At 39.9% G+C, this 19412-nt stretch overlaps 1 protein-coding gene across 3 annotated transcripts in view; it reads left to right on the top strand.

The window, feature by feature from the left end:
• LGI1 (leucine rich glioma inactivated 1) overlaps positions 1–15227 on the top strand; it is a 35732-nt gene extending 20505 nt beyond the window's left edge. For 2 of the 3 annotated variants that reach the window (XM_009642077.2, XM_035897389.1), the window contains exons 2-9: positions 2864–3313; positions 3694–3765; positions 7724–7795; positions 7899–7970; positions 12150–12221; positions 13398–13567; positions 14004–14168; positions 14253–15227. In XM_009642077.2, coding sequence (XP_009640372.1) covers positions 3123–3313; positions 3694–3765; positions 7724–7795; positions 7899–7970; positions 12150–12221; positions 13398–13567; positions 14004–14168; positions 14253–15070 — 1632 coding nt within the window. In that variant the 5' untranslated portion in view covers positions 2864–3122 and the 3' untranslated portion in view covers positions 15071–15227. The remainder of the gene's footprint in view (positions 1–2863; positions 3314–3693; positions 3766–7723; positions 7796–7898; positions 7971–12149; positions 12222–13397; positions 13568–14003; positions 14169–14252) is intronic. The other variant, XM_035897390.1, reaches the window with a different exon arrangement.
• The last annotated feature ends 4185 nt before the right edge of the window (positions 15228–19412 follow it).

Genomic DNA, 19412 nt, shown 5'->3' with positions numbered 1-19412 from the left:
TGAAACCTTGCTGAGGAAAAAATAAATACATTTTGAATCCCATTGTGCCGAATCAGTACCTGAAACACCAGAGGAAACAAGCTAGAGGTCCTAGAGGCCGGGGCGGGGGTGTGGGCAAGGCAGGCCTGTTAGCCCACTCTGTCAGCCGGAAAACAAATAACGGTGGCATAGGTAAAGGGTGAGCCAAACATTGCAATGGCTGGGGAGCACTGAAAATCCATGAACCAATTTGTTTTTAAACTACTACACGGCAAGGAATGAGATACCAAGCTTGGCAGAAAAGGACCCTGGAAAATGTGATTTATGCCTCTTTTTTGACAGAGCTGTTATAAATATTCATAATATTTGCAATTTTGGAAAAAGCGGTTGTTTTGGCATGTAGTTTGGAATAGAAAACTAACTTTCAGGCGTTTCTCTGCATGGACAAAACTGGAGTCAGGTTACGGCCCTGCTGCAGAATGTGCTTTTGTTACTGCAAAACCGCTACACTGCAAAGTTTTCAGGAGGTTCACAATGTGGCTGGAGTATTAACTAAAAAGAAATGCCTGAGTAATTGATGGTGGATTTCAGTGAATGAGCCGAAGGAAATGAAACATGGGGTTACACCATCAATGGCAAAATATTGCCATGGCAATGGGTAGCTTTGCCAGGAATAAACAAACAAACAACAACAGGCCTCTTCCCTTTCAGCAAGAAGTTAGAGAATTTTCTGTTCTCACCTCACCAAAGCCTGTGCTTTTGGACGTCTTTGGAGGGGAGAAGGTAGCATACCCTACTTACGCAAGTCCCACAAATCCAGCTCCCTTCTCAGTCGTACAATTAGATCACTTCCAGAGCAAGAAGTAACCTTTAAACCTAGGGGAAGGCATGACATCTGCTTTATAATGATTTCAGTGCTTTGGTTACTGTAATTCTGTACCGTTTTCTTACAGAAGGTGGAAGGGCTCAGAAATAACGCAGCTCTGTGTCACTCCTCGTTGAAGTCAATCCTGCTTCAGGAGAGACTGCTGACAGGGAAGATTTCCTTATGAGCAAAAACATGGGCCCGCACTTAAATTAATAAAGAGCTTTAAAAAAACCCTGCACCACAGAGAGCAAGGGAGCTGAGACAGCACGAGCTGCCCCTTTCCAGAGGCACGGGTGCCAGGCAGGGAGCGTGCCCATGCACGGGCACTGGCCTCCTCTCCCAGCAGGGCCTTCAGCGGCGTCCCGCTGCCTCCAGAAGCTTCCTGGCCCTTCCTGGCCATCCCCAGTCCCTCAGAGGCTGCAGTCCCACCACCCGGTGTCAGCTCTCCAGGTCCCCTCCCAACCCAGGGAGTCAGACCCCAGCCGCTTGCCCCAGGCAAGGACTTGGCGACGCTGGGGTCCTGCCTAGTGTCTGTACTCTGGGTTCCTTGCAGTTTTCCAGGCTGTTGTCCCCATTTGCCATCTTCCATGCATAGCATCTGAAATTCCCACTGGGCATCCATATCTGGGTATGCGCTGGGCCTTGCTGGCATCGTTCCTGAGGAAGACGGACATGGCCCAGCGTTGGTCTTGAGATTTCATGGCCTGTAGAGCAGGAGCAATGGACCAGAGCCAGGTGGCCATGTGGAATCAAAGGAGGAGTAACCAGCAGTGAAGAGACATCTTCGGGCTTCCAGGTGTCTCCCGGTGAGGAGGCAGCACCTACGTGAAGGAGCCCATAGTGAGCATCACTGTATTAAACTTCTGTACCATCGGGTTGACCCTAGCAGACTTGGTGATCTGTGTAATGTAAACGGTGCTGCCAGTCTGACGGGGAATTGTCAAGTCCTATTAAAGTTTGCAAAACTCTGCTAATAGCAATCCTATATCGGAAAAAATAAAATCATCCCATATGGCTTTTCAGCTACTTGGCATTCATTAGTTTTGTCTTAGCATTCTTTATATAATAACACTTAGGTGCTGCTTAAGTTTCCTATAAAATATTTAATGTAGTTTACTGTAAAGTCTTCAGGCTGTGGTCTGTTTCTTACGGCGTGTTCATACTGCACCTAGCACTAATTTCAATTGCAGCCTCCAGGCAGTATTGTAAAGATTCATTATTACCATCAAGATCTGCCCCTACCCTGTCACTTTTCAAAGAATATCCATTCTTAACTACAGGTTTAACATAGCTGGTGTTTAAATAACAATTTGCTTTTTTTCCATCTAAAATGATCAAACCAGTCTCCAAGCATATAAATTTTTTAACTTGAACTTTTACTTAATGTTGTCCATTTTGAACAGTGCTTAATCCACTTTATTTAACCAGCTCAGAAAATGTGTAACAAATAAGAACCGTTCTTTTTCTAACAAAAAGAAAAAAAAAAGCAGTGGGGGTCTATTTTGCATGAGAAAATATTTTGTTTAGGAATGACAGTTGTAGGCATTCTTTCATACATTGTAATATTTTCCATGTGTGGCAGCTTGTTTTTCAGTGGTACAAATATGTGCAATAAGGGCTAAGGATAAAAATTAATCTAACAGCTTTTGCAGCAGTGCTTTTGATGGTTTCACTCGATTTCATTTTCCTGTGGGTACTGCCGTTAGTTCTGCTGCTTGCAATATGTGAAGCATAATTCTCAGAGGTTCACGAGGTTGTAGGGATCCAGCGAGAGATGACTGATTTCTCCCCCCACACACATACACTCCACCCCACACCCACTCACCCACCCACCAGCAAAACATAATGCTGGACTATTTTTGGTAACAGGGAAAGGGCCTCCCTGTGAAAACAGAAAGCAGTGTATTTCTCAGTTACATCACTTTGCAATCTAATGCTGTGTTGTGCTCAGTGTTTTTGTGGTGATGCAAGTCTTTTTTTTTTTTTTTTTTTTTTTTTTTTTTTTCCTTCCTTCAGCCGGTTGGATTTTCCCCATCTTACAGCACCTCGCAGGTCTCTTCTCTGAGCAGTACGTTGCCTGAGTGAGTGGAAACATACAGATCAGCTGCAGGTTTCTGTCTACAAAAACAGAGTGAAAGAGAAAGAAAAGGGTTGGGAAAGCAGAGACAAATATTGACCTGGACTTCTAGAAAGACATCCAATGGCTGAATAAAGAGCCCCTGTTCATGTTTTGGGATATTCTTTCAACTGGCTGGAACAAGAGCGGATCAAAAGAATGGGAAATGCCAGCAGACCCTTTAGAAGAATTGCTTATTTCTTATGCCTTTTATCTGTGCTTTTGCTGACTGAAGGGAAGAAACCAGTGAAGCCAAAATGTCCTGCCTGGTGTACTTGTACCAAAGATAATGCTTTATGTGAAAATGCCAGATCTATTCCTCGCAGCGTTCCGCCTGATGTTATCTCACTGTAAGGGCTGTAAGCATTTGGTTATTTAATTTATGATTTAAAATGAACTAGGATGTGTGGTGTTTTCAGTGCATACAGAAGGATGCTTGCTGCAGGGAGTACCTCCAGCATTCAGAATCATCAGCTAATGTGTTAAAATTGTGCTGCATCCTTGAATCCTGATTTTTACATCTCTTTCATCTGTCTGTCTGTCTGTGTATGTGCACACATCCCATTTTATACCTTCTTATATACTACATGAAACCTGTAACATTCATTTGTTTGGTTTTTTTTTTTTTTTTACTTATATAAATAAATTTCTCTGTGATGACCAGATCAGTATTATAACCATGGATATATGAGACTACGTTAATATAAGGTTGTTTTTTTCTTCTTTCCAGATCCTTTGTGAGATCTGCTTTTACTAAAATCCCAGAAGGGAGTTTTTTGCTCACACCATCTCTGCAGCTTCTGTGAGAAATGTTTATATGATACAATTTTTGTTACGAAATGTATATGTAGCCATAAATATTACAGAAAGGGTCTCAGTATTAATTTTATAAGAAACAGCAGGAGAAGATTCATTAGATGACAAAATACAAGACTTTTTAGCAATCTGATAGTGCATGTTTAATTTTTTTCAAAGTGTATCTACTTAGTATTTTGCAAGGCTATCTGTTGTCAGTGCTACTTTGAATGATTACATGCTGAAGCTTTCGGTGACAGAATGTATGCTATCTTTATTATACTTTAATTAACACTACAGTGGGCATTTGAGCATTGCAACAACTATTCTTGTGTCTTTTCTGCAGTCCTGGGGCCTGATCCCAATATAAACCTGCCCATTTGCAACTCCCATCGACCATGAGCTCAGAACCCCTCAGATCAGGCCCTCCATTGCAGTGGGACAGGTCCTGAAGTCCCTTTCTGTGTAAAATTGCCATTGACTTCTGTGGAAGTTTAGTCACTTCAGTGGGAGTTTTGCCTTCCTAGCGCCTGGATTTGACCCTATTTGTTATTTCATGTTCTTTGAAAAAAAAAACCCCAAAGTAATGAAGATTTTCTTCCAATTAAAAAAAAAAATTTAAGCAGTTATTTCCAAATCAAATACTGCAATGAGATATATGCAGAAAGAGAATATTTTGGGATGTTTAAATATTAGGTGCATTTCTATATAGGATTTTTACAGGCTCACAGGCTTTCCTAGAAATGTGGGCATACGATTATATAATTGCGAGCTATATGGAGGCGGAGGGGGTGTAACCTGGGCTGTTTATAGTGGATGTGCTGCCAGCCTGACACGCACCCAGATTTGTCTCAGAAATCCAGCAAGACAGACTCCCCGATGTGATCAAAATCAAAATTGGACGTCTGTCCCAGGCTGACTTCCCGTGCGCTCTAGATGTAGTCAGAGGTGTAATGTTGATGTATTGGAGCCCTACGGCTGCTAGATTAAACTGCTGGTGCACCGATAGCTGAAGCCCTGACCCTAGCTGTACTCTGCTACCTCAAGTGGAGCTGATAAGGAGGTGCAGACGTACTGTACAATTTTGGATACAGGGTAAATAGGTAAATGCAGTTACTATGGAAACCTAAATGCTTTTCCATGGTGCTTTATTCCAGAGAAGCTTTTCCCTGGTGGTCACGGATCACAAAAGGGACACATTTCACATAATTCCTGCCATGGGCCTTTCAAAGGGGAAAAAAAAGAAAGAAATAGCAGCATTGGTGGAGCTCGTATCTGAAGAGAGTGAGTAGGACATCATCTCTCTTGGCTACAATACACCACCTACACTTAGCGATCTCGCTGCCAGGGGAGGCCAAATTGGGTAGGGTGGAGCAGGACAGACACAGTCTTTTTATTTTGAGTTATTACAGCGCCTGGCGCAGTGGGGTCTGTGGCTCTGGCAATCACTTTTGGCGTAGTAATGGCAATAATTTGCATGATCTGCTGTATACTTCACTGAAACGCACGTCCTAAGCTGCTGCTAATCAATGCTGCAACAAAAGCTCCAACCCCAGAAAAGCAGGTTTTGTTCCCTTATGGGCTTCGATGAGAGATCTGTTAAAATGGTCCAAACAATCCACAGATTACTTACTTCTGCTACCTAGCATTTCTAAAAATACTGCTGAACACTTTTCCAGATGTGTTTCTAACATGGTAGCTGAGCTGCTTGCCATCTTCGGAAAGTCAGGCTGCTGATCTAAGGCAAGTGACTCCTTAAACACAGACCATAGGAGTGGGCATGTATCTGTGGGGCCAGTACTCCAGTTTGTAAGTGGGAAAGAAAAATTTCCACCTTTGGCAGAAAATAGCAAGGGAAATAAGGATATGGGAAACTCAGGCTAATTAAAAATTAAAGTAAGTTCTAGCTTTGCATGATTATAGCTGTACTGGTATGTTTAATTTAGCCAACAGCAAGATTTAGCAACCTATACATATTTTTACATAATAGTCTCCAGAATTACATTTTTAGAGTCCAAATGTAACTTGGTATCTCCAGTATGCCAGTCACACATTTCTAAGAGTGGAATGTATCTGCTGCTATTATTATTTGCTACTATTTTTACTGTAGTAGCAGTGATCGTCTCTGGAAAAGTCATGGTCTCATTGTGCAAAACACTGCTCCTAAGTCCCAGGCCAGGAGAGCTTTTTTTCTTGAATAGCATGGGTGGTATGCTCTGTGCTCTTCATGTGACAACAAAAATACGAAGGACCTACACAGCTACGGTGAAGTGCCAGCAGCAGTGATCCCTAAACACCAGGAAAATCTCCTGTTCTCACCACCAGCACTCCTAACTCTGTGTATCAGCAACGTGCTGAGGGTGCCCTCATAAACTGATGACATGAAAGCCCGTAGAAAGAGGGGAGGTAATCATGGCACCAGAATCCATACTGGCTAGCAGTGTACAGTTCCTGCTAAGCAATATAGTCCTTAGCCACAGCGCAGTATCTTCGGCCTCTGTCTCCAGAAATAGCTAGCTGGTGGGTCACAGATGAAGCAAATCTGGTGTTTGAGGTCAGAGAGTGGGAGAAAAGCCACTTTGTGCAGCAGATATCCATGATACAGCCACTGGGGTGAGGTACGAGATGGGAGGCAAATGAGCTCACCAAGTGCAAGACCTATGCTATAAGCCTGGCAATCTCTAAAATAGCTATACTATTTAAAGAGGTACCACCCTCTTCTTTAAATTACAAGGAGGGTAGAGTGCAGAAAAGGAAAAATTGTCCAGTGAAATCACATCAGAAAAGTGAAATTAATTGCAGGCAGCAGATTTACTAAATTGGTCTTCTGGTTCAGAAATTTTATGAAAATACTTATTTCCTCTAAGAAAGAGAAGTATCCATTGTTTCTAACAAAAAGGAAGAATTTCCTGCTTACATTTTTCATACATATATAGGAACATATTTAAAGTGGAGGAAGCACAGTCTGCAATAACCAAGTGAGAAAATAAATCAACTGCAATTTATTCTTAATGCAAACTTCAAAAGAAGAGATTAACTCTTTAAGCGTATTCATTCATACTTGGAAATCTTGAATTCCTGAATGCCTAAGGATGTCATAGCATAAATCTGTTTATCCATCGAGCCCAACTGAATAAAATATAGATGTGCATCTAGTATTCCACTGGGGTAAAATAAAGTTCATCATACTTGACAACGCAGTGGCAGTCCAGAGCTGAATTAAAATGGACAAATGCAAATATGGCTGATAAGCATAAATAGAGCTGGGAAAATCAATGCCAGCCCACTTTTAATGCTTACAAAATTACATAAAATTAAGTGTGTTGCTGGTATTTTTACTGCTAGTTGAGTGGAAAATACATGCACACACTAAGAGCTATCTCCAGCCGGTATAATGTGGTCTTAAAAATAGTTCTGATTTGAATGCTGCCTAAATGAAGAGGCTTTTCCATTTTTTTCTCAGTAACTCCTCAGTACCCTCAGGTCAAATATACTCACAAGTTTAACTCGTAAGTTAAGGGAATTTCCTGCCTGTCAGTGGTGCAAATTCAACCTGAAGTCTGGCCAACCAGCTGGATACTTTCCCTATGTTGTCATCAAAAGCAAGTGTTCTTCAAGACAATTTAGACCTCTGTAGCACTTGAACATTTCATTGTTGTCCAAGTATGTCTCCACTGGCGCTTGTACGATCCCATTGTTTTACTGGCATGATAAACCCACGTTTACATCCCACAGTAGTCAATGGAATTTTATCAGATGGCCCCAGCATGCAATGCAAGGAGTTATTGGGTCCTTCCCTTTGCACCAGACTATGGTGCAGTATATCAGCCTTACGATCCCATAGTGCTTGCACAGAAAAAGCCACGAAACCAGGCAGTGGAAATTTGGCCTACCATGGCTTGCTGAAGTGTTTTCTAAAGACGCTGATAACCTAACGGCCTTTTGTTTTGCATCTCTTTACACAGGTTGTTTACATCCAACACTTTTGATGTTATTAGTGATGATGCTTTCATGGGCCTTCCTCATCTAGAATATTTGTGAGTGGACAAAAATATATTTCCTGGCATTATTGAATAGAGTGGGTGGGTTTCCAAGTTCCAGGCATTGCTTTGACCAGAATGACTTTACGACCCGTTACAGGTTCATAGAGAACAACAGCATTAAGTCAATTTCAAGAAATACTTTCAGAGGACTGAAATCTTTAATTCACCTGTAAGTAAAGTAGTTGAATATATTGCTTGGTATATTTAATATAGTAACTGAACCACTGTGTTGTTTAATTTTGTATTTTGTTATATAGCTGTTTGCATTTGTTTAGGTGGTATTAATAGTAATTGAATTAGAATGTTAATCTTTGTGTTTCCACCAAAGACTTCCAAACTATGGTATGGGTATAAGGCCGAGACCCAAACAGATTCCAAGCGGTACATGTTTGGCAGTAGCTCCCCAACTTTCTCTGCTGAGAGCACTGGGGATTTCCAGGTGAGCGTGTAGAAGCAGGGAGAAAACAGGATGGGTTGGGAAGCTTGGTGCTGACAAAGTGAGTCGCAGTTTGGGACTTGGAGAGCAGGTGGGAGCCATGGGCAGCGCTGAGGTGCCACGGTGGTGAGGGACTCGGGCGTGGACACACACTTCTTCCCAGGTACCCCAGTCTGGTGTGGCTCCAGGAGAACATTATGACCATTCCTGGGACCAGCCATCACTGTCTGTACCTATGTCCACTTCAGCCAGTACCCGTACCCAGCAGAATGTGACCAAATCAAATTTAAAAATTCCCCCCCCTGAACAATTTTAAATAGAAGAGTTGCAACAAGATGCACTTACTATGACTAACTGATCCACTTCTTCCACTTAACTGTAGGGCATATGAGCCTTTAGACTTCAACAGGATTTGCTTTGAAGCCCTGCATTGCAGCCCGCCCTCTCCTGCACACAAGCCAGAGCATCCCACAGCTCAGGATCTGTCACGCACTGACACTGGGGTTTGCTTAACATTCCTTGTCTTGCTGCTCAGCCCTTTGGCTCTCCTGGAAACACAGCCAGACCCGTGCCCTCTGACATGCTGCAGCCCCCTCGCTGCATTAGCTGAGAGGGAAAATCAGTCAAAGGCACTCTGGATGCTAATGCGGCTGTTAGGAGCAACACTTGCCATGCTCACACCAGCCGAGGCATTTCTCACGCTGTGCTCAGCAGGTGGAACGCACACTGACCAGCAAATACCTGTAACATTTCACTGCAAACACAAGAGTAGCATCCTCATGGTCTAGCAAGCAAGACAGTTTTTAGACAGGCTTTTGTCTCTTAATCTTACATCCAGTTTACCTTTTCACAATAATTTTATTTTAGCAAGTGATACATGTATTGAAAATATAATATGTACCATAAGAAAACATAAAAAATACAAAAATAATATAAGAGAAGGAGGCTAAAATGTCTGAGGTGACACGGGTTTATAGCCAGCTCTGAGCATTTGCATTCTGAAGCATATATCTTGGGGGGGTGTCATAGGCAGGGGAGTGGATTCTGACCTTTTGGCCTTAACACAATAACCTCCAAGAAGGTTTGGAAACAGGGCCATTTAGCTTTTTCTTTCATATATTTTGACGCAGGAGAGAAAGCAAAGGTTCCATTTTAAATAGTTAATGTATAAACATAATAGTTGAATTGCAGTTCACCACATCCTTCACCACATAGTAAATCTACCATAAAATACTTTACTCATCCCTTTTTGGTCAGAATAGACAAGACTCACAGCTGGCTGAAACCGAGCCTACTGTGACTACTCGTGTATATAAAGTTACTTATAGAATGGCTCGAGATCTGAGGAAGAGGAAAGAGGGAGGAGAGGGAGAACAGTGTATAAACAGGCTGTGCACATCCCATAAAAATCCATATTAGAGGTATAGGCGTAATTATAGTATTGTTAAAAAAAGGCAGATAATTTGGATAAGGCTGGTAACTGGGACCCTATCTTCAAAATATTTATGTACATGAATAGCTTTATATTCACAAATGGGTCCAGTACATTATTTATCATATTCATTTACTTATTTAGTAGCTGTTGCTGCCAGTGAGCAAATTGCTTTTCTAACACAGAGGAAGGCACAGTTTCTTCTCCACAGGGCGTACAGTCCAAGAGTAACATCTTGTCTTGCCTGTTACGTTGGTTTCTGGGGATGCTTCAGCAGTTTCGTAAGGGAAAACATATGCAAAAGATAAAACCACATTTGAGGAACCACTGTGGTTTACATGGGGTTGCACGCACATTTTTGGGACACAGATTTGTGCATCATGCAGCTATTGCGCACGGAGCACTATTCATGAAGACAATGAGAAATCTGCAGAAAATAACTGCAAAGGCAGGTCCATTAACCACAGAATGTGACTAGTTTAATCAGCTTGCAGAACCACTCCCCACCCTTTGGGGAAAATTGCACGTATACATTAAGAATAATCATCTGGCACCCTGAGGCATTTCTCATTTAAAAAACAGGAGAGTACTTGTGTACATAAAATATATTAAAAAGAATCTTACTAAGCATACAAACGAGTTCCATGAAGTTAGATGAGAAGAACTTTGTTCTATTTATTCTGTTTGCTTCCTTTTCACAAAATAACTTTTGCAAGGCAGTAAGCTATCCAAAAATTTGTGTTTTTATAATGCAATTAACTTTGATAATTACAGCGTGTCCTTATGGTAAAACAGAGCCATCTAGTATTTATTGTTAGGCAGCACAATTCACGCTGTGCTCGGAGCAGATTTAAGAAAAGGAAAATTAAAGGAAAATAACATTGTTATGAAATTACTAATTTAATGTCAAAATATTACAGTTAGGATTGGAAAATAATTTCTATTCACAGTATATAATTTTGATCGCATTTCTCTCAGAACTGTGACCATAAGTTTAACTGCATGTTTGATTCAACCTTTACTCTCTTGTTATAAACCAAAGACCATGTACAGCACCATTTAGGCAAGCCAGTGTTTTCTAATATACGAGTATGCTTTTAACAGTGGAATATAAAATGCGTAATTTTCATCCAAAAATTGGCAAATGCATAAACCTTATGTAATTTTTTTGTGTCAGCCATGTTCCCATGGCAGTGGTGAGCCACTGGTACTTTCAAGCCCATCGTCCCTTTCGGTTTGCTATAATCCAGGTCATAAAGAATATACAGGGCATTAAACCTGCCTTAGCTCGCATGCCTACTTAGCTTTCTCCATATGAGTTACCTGACTTTTAAAGAATTGCTCTTTAACGTTAAATTAAGCAGAAGAGAAGCACAAGATACACACACCAAACAGTGTTACAATCAGATGTACTTTGGAAGTGGTGAAGTTGGAACAGGCTAACGGCATCATCCCGTATGTACTATTCCTGATAAGGCAGACACTTCATTTGAAATGAGGCAGTAGACGTACTACGTCTGGGCCTGCTCTTGAATTTAAATATATGCCTAAGTGGCTTTACTTGGCTAGAGAAATTGTAGTTAAAAAATAACTCTTACATTTACAAGTGAAAACAGAAGAGGTTCTAAGTCTTAACTAGCTACAGATTCTAACTGGGATCTTAAACTAGAAAGATTTCTTGCCATTTCCATTTCTTCTCAAAAGTAGTAAATAATTTTGTTAATCGAAAGAGGCATAAACTATACCCTACAGCATTACCCTTCTCCTGTCATGCCCTCAACCCAGACCTTTGGTGGACTCACACGGACGTGTCTGACTGAAATTTAATATATTGCTTGTTCAAAGCCTGCGTGTGTTTCCTTGTCACTTTTTACTAGCTAGAATGCTTGCTGAATCTAAATGAATTTTCCCAACATTAAAAATTGGGAATTAATGGCAGTTTTTTGCTGGTCTCACATGTGCATACTCACACACACATTCCAGAGAAGAAATGGATGTTGATCAGCAATTTCTTGTCTATTACTGCATATTTCCAAAACCTATGAGCTAAGCCTAAGTCCAGCAGAATGAAACCCAGTTTGCTTCCAGAAGAGATACAAGAAAGTGAGGAAACTGCGGTAATATGAACACCACGTATTGCTATCTCATAAGGAAAACATCAGTAGATCCAATCATGACTAATTGTTTTAAAATAATGGTGTTGGCAAAACGACAGAGGTGACTGCACTTTTTACCCTGCCTAAGTGAAGTATTGTAAATGCTGCAGGGCTGCTGGCAAGTCTGAAAGCAGGAGGAGGCATGGCATTTTAGTGGGAATCACAAAGTAAATGAGCTATTCTTAAAAGCAATCTTTTAGAACTAAGTGCTGGAGAATACCAGGGTTCTTTACCTTAAGAAAAAAAACCCCACGCAGCCTTACACCTTGCAAAAATGTGTTATTTCATGAACTAGCACTGATACTGAAGTGTCTTCTTTTACAGGAGTCTCGCAAATAATAATCTCCAATCGCTTCCGAAAGACATATTCAAAGGCCTGGATTCTTTAACAAATGTGTAAGAAATCAATTAATTAATCTATTGATTACACTAAAAATATAAAGAGATTATTTTAGAGGACATTCTGAGTAACCATTAAAACTGGTAGCCTGTAATGGGATCTTATTACTGGCTAGACACTACCCAATATGGGTTTTTGTCTGCTATTGCTGATAATTCACTTTGATTTTGAATATTCCACCAGTTATGACGATTAATATTGTTAGTAGTTATGTAAGAGAGCTGCATGTTCAAGATATAGTAAATAAGAAGGAAGCACCCTTAGGGATGCACGAGGGGAGGGTGGAAGATATCCAGTGGAGTAACATTTCTACGTGTAAATAACTTCTGGGAAGGCTATCTTTTGTCACAAAAGCATGTGTTAGTAAGTACCATATCTCATACTAAACCTTACTGTAACCGAAACAAAACATGAACTTGTTTAAACATATAAATTAAACACCCATAAAAATACAAAATATAGATAACCAGATAAATCCTACAGTTGCTTCACTGAAATACGTCCCTTTTACAACACACCAAATTCTGCTTCAGTTCCTGGATTTGGGATAGTGGGCATGCAGAACATCCTTTCCCTGCTCCCTGTACTAACAAGGTAGGCTGAATTCATAGCGTGGAGCTGCAGCAGCAAGTTGTGGCGATGGTCAGTGGAGCTGGTAGCATTGCTTGGCATGACTGCTCGTGGCCAGGTGGTTACACAGTCTGGTCCTGGCGCTTGCCCGTTCCTGTACAAACGAGCTGAAATCTGACCGAAGACAGCTGTAAAAGACTTGAACTTGCTTGTGTCTCCTAAAGCCCTAAACGAGTATATCTAAAGGAGATAGCAAACACAGCCTGGCTGACCATAAGGCTACATTAATTCCGGTTTTGTTATCTAGAATGCTCTTACTGAGAAAGGCTAATCCAAAAGAAACAACCTCCCGAAATATGGGGCCAACAGTTTGGTAGGCTTTTGTGTACCTGATTAACAAGTTAAGTTCTGCTCTATTTCCTTAATAGAATTAAATCTATGTGGGTTCTGGTACGTAGATTTAACTTAATTAAGCCAGGAAGGCATCAACTGAGAATAAGCAAGAGGGCACGTATTTAACAAGAGCCCCGTTTGTTGCTGTCCTGCAAGGAGGAATACATCAGCTGGCTACTTATTTTCAATGCATGATCTATTTGTTGTAGAGATCTTAGAGGCAATGCATTTAATTGTGACTGCAAACTGAAGTGGTTAGTGGAATGGCTGGGCAGCACCAATGCAACAGTGGAAGACATTTACTGTGAAAGCCCACCAGAATATAAGAAGCGCAAAATCAATAGCCTCTCTCCGAAAGAATTTGATTGCATTATTACAGGTAATGTGCTTCGAGTTATTTAATCTTGTTAAATTAAAGTCAAAGCTATATATTTTTTTATTCTAGGATCCGTTTTTGCAGGAAGTCTGCATACTGGATGGAACTTCCACTAAAATCAATATGAATTCTGTGCAGGTGTAAGTCTGATGTGAATCGCTTGGGTGTGGGGTCTTATATTGCAGCTTCTACTCAGACTTTTATGTGCTGTTATATATATATATATATAGGGACTTGGAGAGCTGGGACATAAAACAGCACCTCTTTTAATTGAGAAGGACTGAAAAACAAGTTGCACTGCTCCTTTATCAACAGGAAAATTGAAGTAGTGATGAAATACTGTAATTTGTAATAAATTGGTATCTGTTAAGCAGAATATTTTTCAGTACAGTATGGAAAGTATCTCTGTAATTATCACATGTTGTGTGCACTTTTACAGAATTTGAAGTTTATCAGTCCCTGCCATACCAGTCTCTGTCAGTAGATACTTTCTCATATATGAATGATGAACACGTGGTTATTGCTCAGCCTTTTACTGGAAAATGCATCTTTCTTGAATGGGACCACGTAGAAGTGATGTTCAGGAATTATGACAACATTACAGGTACGAACACCGCCTGACAAATAATATCACAACACCTGATCCAAAAAGTGGTGCTAACCCTGTCTTTTCCTTTTGTTTTTATAGGTACTTCAACTGTTGTGTGTAAACCTATAGTTATTGAGAGTCAGCTGTACGTCATTGTTGCGCAGCTGTTTGGAGGCTCCCACATATATAAAAGAGATATTTTTGCTAATAAGTTTATAAAAATTCAAGATATTGAGATCCTTAAAATCCGAAAACCCAATGACATCGAAACTTTCAGGATTGCTGAAGACTGGTATTTTGTTGTTGCGGACAGTTCAAAAGCTGGTTTCACCACAGTTTACAAATGGAATGGGAATGGATTTTATTCCCATCAGTCTCTGCACGCCTGGTACAGAGATACTGATGTCGAGTATCTTGAAATATCCGGCAAACCACATTTAATTCTGTCAAGTAGTTCCCAAAGACCTGTAATATATCAATGGAACAAAGGAACAAATGAATTTGTTAAGCGTTTTGATATCCAAGATATGGAAGATGCATATGCAGTGAAACATTTCAAAGTGAAAGAGGATGTATACATTTGCTTAACAAGATTTATTGGGGACTCTAAAGTAATGAAATGGGGTGGTTCAGCATTTCTGGATTTACAAAGGATGCCATCCCGAGGGTCAATGGTATTCCAACCGCTTCAGATAAGTAATTATCAATATGCCATTCTTGGAAGTGATTATTCTTTCACTCAAGTCTATTATTGGGATGCTGAAAAGGCAAAATTTGTGAAGTTTCAAGAATTAAACGTACAGGCACCAAGATCTTTCATACATGTCTCCATCGATAAACGAGATTTTCTCTTTGCTTCAAGTTTTAAGGGAACTACATTGATTTATAAACATGTCATAGTTGACTTAAGCGCATGACACTCATAATTCTGAGATTACATCAGACTTTCTACCGTAAGTGGACAAAATGAACTAAATGCATGATGACTCTCTTATCTTACTTCCAAATGAATGCCTTTAAAAGTTGAGATTGCTAGAACAAAGTATTACTAGTATCTTCATCTTTAATTGTCAAGTCTAGTGGTGTTGGAAGTTGCATTTTTTAACAAAAAGAAATTAAATTAACTGTTCTTTGCATCCACAATATGTAAATATGTGTGCAACTGCATCTGTTGCTATAAAGAATATTAAGATGTACTTTTCCATTTATTTATTCACCTGTTTGAAACAACTGCCAAATAAAATGTTTACATTTTGTGTCTTTCACATTCCAAATATTATTTGAAGGTGATATTTTTTATTTGTGTATATATTATACACATATAAAATAAACCCAAGCAGGCATATTGCCCAGTGCAGTGCTGTACCACATGGAAGATGCACAATATCAAAGATCAGGTGGGTTTTGCATGTAACAAGAAGTTCTTGATAAAAATACAGCATTGAACCCCAATCCTATAAATTATCACCTGGACATATCCTTGCATGCATGCGAAGCTTTGCTGATTTAAACAGGACTCCACCCAGAAAACAGTGTTCAGTTATATAGATCTGGTTGTAGGATGGGGCTTTGTACTGTGTATAGCTGGAAGTACCTGATTTTCTAAAAATCTACAAAGAAATCTACAGAACAAAAGACGATGTAGAAGTCTGTCTTTCTCCACCTCATACTGAAGCAGCACAAAAGAAATCTTTGATATGACACTGGGGCAGTTACTGTGCTGAAAGCTAGCAGTGCAGCTTATTTTTCAGCTAGCATCATTTCTATATCTGAACTGTCACACGTCACTTGCATGAATTCTGTGTGTCCCTGTCAAGTCCTTCCAATGTGACTGCAATTATTTAATCTTCAGTGAATTTATTCCTTATTCTGAATGAAGCTACTGAATGTGAAGTCATTTTTTTCCACTATCCTGCAATGAAATTTAGTAACAGATACTTCAAAATTCATGGAACTTTGAGTATGGCAGGACAAATCCAGTTGGCGTAGCATATGCAATTCCAGGGAAGCTACCTATATCTGCTGAATTACACCAAGTCTGGCTTTGGCATGAAAACCTCTCACAAACTCAAATTTAAAATAGTCTTTTGTTTACATACACCTAGTGCATCGCTTGTGAGAAACCTGTACTGCTGCTGACGCTCACCTGGCGCAGCTCAGGAAGAGAGCTCAAGTTGACTTTAGACACCTCTGCACTTCACTTGACGTTACCAAGCCTTGTGCTCCAGTGCTATCTTTAAAATATACACATCAATACTCTGTATGTTTATACACGTTTCTAACATTTCTAACGTTCACAGGCGTTAATTGGCAAATCAGACTTAACCATGCTGTGCGTGCCAGCTAATTGCAGGAGCTGATGCTGCAAGCTGGCTGCTCCCTGTACTCACAGAGACCCCCAAAATGGCAGAGCATCGCAGTGCTGCCAAGAGCGCCTGCAGCAGAAAAATAATCATTAAGAAAAAAGAAATATAATGTATACTTTAAGAAGCCAGTCCTAAACAGTATGCTTCTGTAATAAAGTTTTTTTATATTGTGTTGGTTGAAAAGAAAAAAATCCCATGTGAACAATACTACCCTAATAAGTTCATTTTTCTGATGCCTTTGTATCCATAGCTGCCTATGATCTGGTCAGTATTTGGTTTAATAACTACCTACTCCGTAAGTATTTACAGTGTGGCTAGAAAGATTTTAAACTATGTTTCAGAGTTGAAACCTCTGAATTTTTTCTTAATAAATACATTTCCAAAAATCATCTTGATAAACCATCACCTGCTTGGCAGGTTTCCTTTGTAAATGTTTAGCTTTTATATGAGCATGATTTCAAACCCGAGATGAACCCAAGTAATCTCTTTTATTATTTCTCAATGTTGGCTGCACATCTGTGATTGCCAACTCAGTTTGTCCATCTCTTCTTCAAACCACCTTGCATGGCAAAGGAATGAAACGGAAAGTCCTGAACCAATTTCCAATCTACCAGCAAATCATGAAGTGTTTTCTACTTCATCTTGTCTTTTGTTCCGGTCTTTTACTTAGGGTCCTATTGAATTATGTGCACTGATTTTGATCTGATTTCTTCTATTATACTTGCCTACATGCACTCTCTATCAAATTATATAGATAATGGCTACGTATTCTTCTCATTATGGATGTATTATGGACATCTGGCTGAGTTTAAGTGGAGTTGGATAACCTTGCTAATCTGCTACCAACATTTATTTACAAACACTATACCCCAATGTATCGCCTCACCGTTGTACCTTGGGCAGGTTATGTTTCATGGAGTTGTATCTCAGAGGCAGCCAGCTGCGTGCCGTACGCGATAGCTGCGCTATGATTGTTTCCCCGAGTTAATTTATTCTGAAATAATATGATGGATTTATGGGAATTCATTGTTACTCCTGGGTTTAAAGGAGGAGTTTAAAAGCCTGCAGGGGTGTGAGTCAGTAGAAGTTTACATTCACAATTCCTCTAAAACTAGACACAGTATGGTGGAGGGTGGTAAGGGATTCATCTGCTGGGTTAATCTGCTGAAGTACATAACTGTGTTACCAGTTTGGTTGTGCCTTCAGGAAATTTTACCTTTAGTCAAGTGCTGATGACTTGGGAAGTTCTTGATGCCTATGTCATTTTTGGAAGGTCACTATAAAACATGGAATCTAAATCTGTTCCCTTTTGAAAATCCCTTTCTCTAGCCAATTTATGTCAGATGGAGAATCACAGGGGCTACAGCTGGTTTCTTACTGTGCAACTATAGCATTTCATTGCACCACATAAGGAATCGGGCTATTTTTAGAACAGAACTCATAATCCTTAACGTGGAGGAGCGTAAAGGCTCATTAGGTGGCTCCCTGTGCTGTTTGTTCCTAATTCCCGAGACTGGGCATTTTAACAGCTCCTCTGAGTGTAAGGCCATGTTCCATCCTGCTTCTCCGCTCAGTATTCCTTCTGGTATCAGTGGAAGCCCCAGACAAAAACTAAAATAGAACCTTTTTTCCTATATACATTGATACTTTTTTTAAACATTGTTTGAAACGTTGTTTAAAAAAACGCATTTCTTTCAGCAAAGTCCAGGTTACTTGCAGCTGACTGGTTGTCTTCTGTGGTTGTAATGGATTTTCTAAATGCCCTAATTGCCTTGTTTGGGACTGACAGAGTATGTAAAGTGCTAAAAGTATTATAGGAGACAGTATGGAAGGTTATTAACGGATACTGCTGATCCTTGATGCTGCTTAGTCATGTTAATGTCTAAGACAGGAAAAACTGCTAATGGAATTGTAGTGTATTCCTACAACTATTTCATTATATTTTTAATGGAGCACAAATATAAAAGAATATACAATTCTGTACTCTGGAAGGGATATATAAAATGCATTCAGAATACCTGATATTACACCATGTGTAGCTTTTCTTTCTTTGTTGTAATGTCTAGGACTTGCAGGTTTTTTGTTTCTACTTATTTTCCATTGAAAAAATATTTCAAAATGCACTCTTCCTGCTAAGAAGAAAATTCAGTAAGGAAAAGTCTCGTTCTGTAAGGTAAGAAAACAGAAATAGGGACAAGTAGAATTATTGGTTTGGAGTTGCATTTTAATTATAACTTCTCTTAATTCTCTGATTTTTATTTTTTTATCTTTATTTGAAGGGGGGATAGCAGCCATTCAAAGTATACTTGAGGATGGGAAACATTTATTAGCATAGTTAATAATATGTGTGATATGCTTTGGTATGTTCTAGTAGGTAGCTAAATGTCTAACAGCTGTATTTATGTGTACGAGCATTACAATATATTGCGTTAGCATTCCATGGAAAATAAAGAATATTTAAACCATAGAAGTAGCAAACAGTCCTCAGACTGTTGATGAACACTACTGACAGTAGCACCAAGAGAGAGCAGAGAAGTCAGCATGCCCAAAATATTACAGCCAAGGACAGAACATCAGCCCACAGCAAGCCTCAACAGTCCGTGATTCTTCCCTTTCAAGGAAATATTTCCCATACCATGAAACAAATAATGTGTTCCTCCTCAGCGGGGACCCCTGAAAATCCAGACCATGACCCAGTTCTTGCAAAACATAGCGAGAGGCTTACAAACTTCATGTGCTACATCCACAATCTCAATTGGTGGCAATTTTTCCTTTTGACATCTCCCTGTCACATCGATCTCAAGAGCAGTGACCTGAATGGAGTGGTAAGCAGGCCATCACCCACTGAAAAGGGTAGGGCCCTGCCAGAGCAGGACAGAAGTTAAGCCAGGTT

This window comes from Egretta garzetta, unplaced genomic scaffold, assembly GCF_000687185.1.
Source record: "Egretta garzetta isolate BGI_Z169 unplaced genomic scaffold, ASM68718v1 scaffold56, whole genome shotgun sequence".
Classification (NCBI taxonomy): Eukaryota; Metazoa; Chordata; class Aves; order Pelecaniformes; family Ardeidae; genus Egretta; species Egretta garzetta.
Note: the sequence above shows the minus strand (reverse complement) of the source record. Positions and strands in the feature narration are given on the sequence as shown.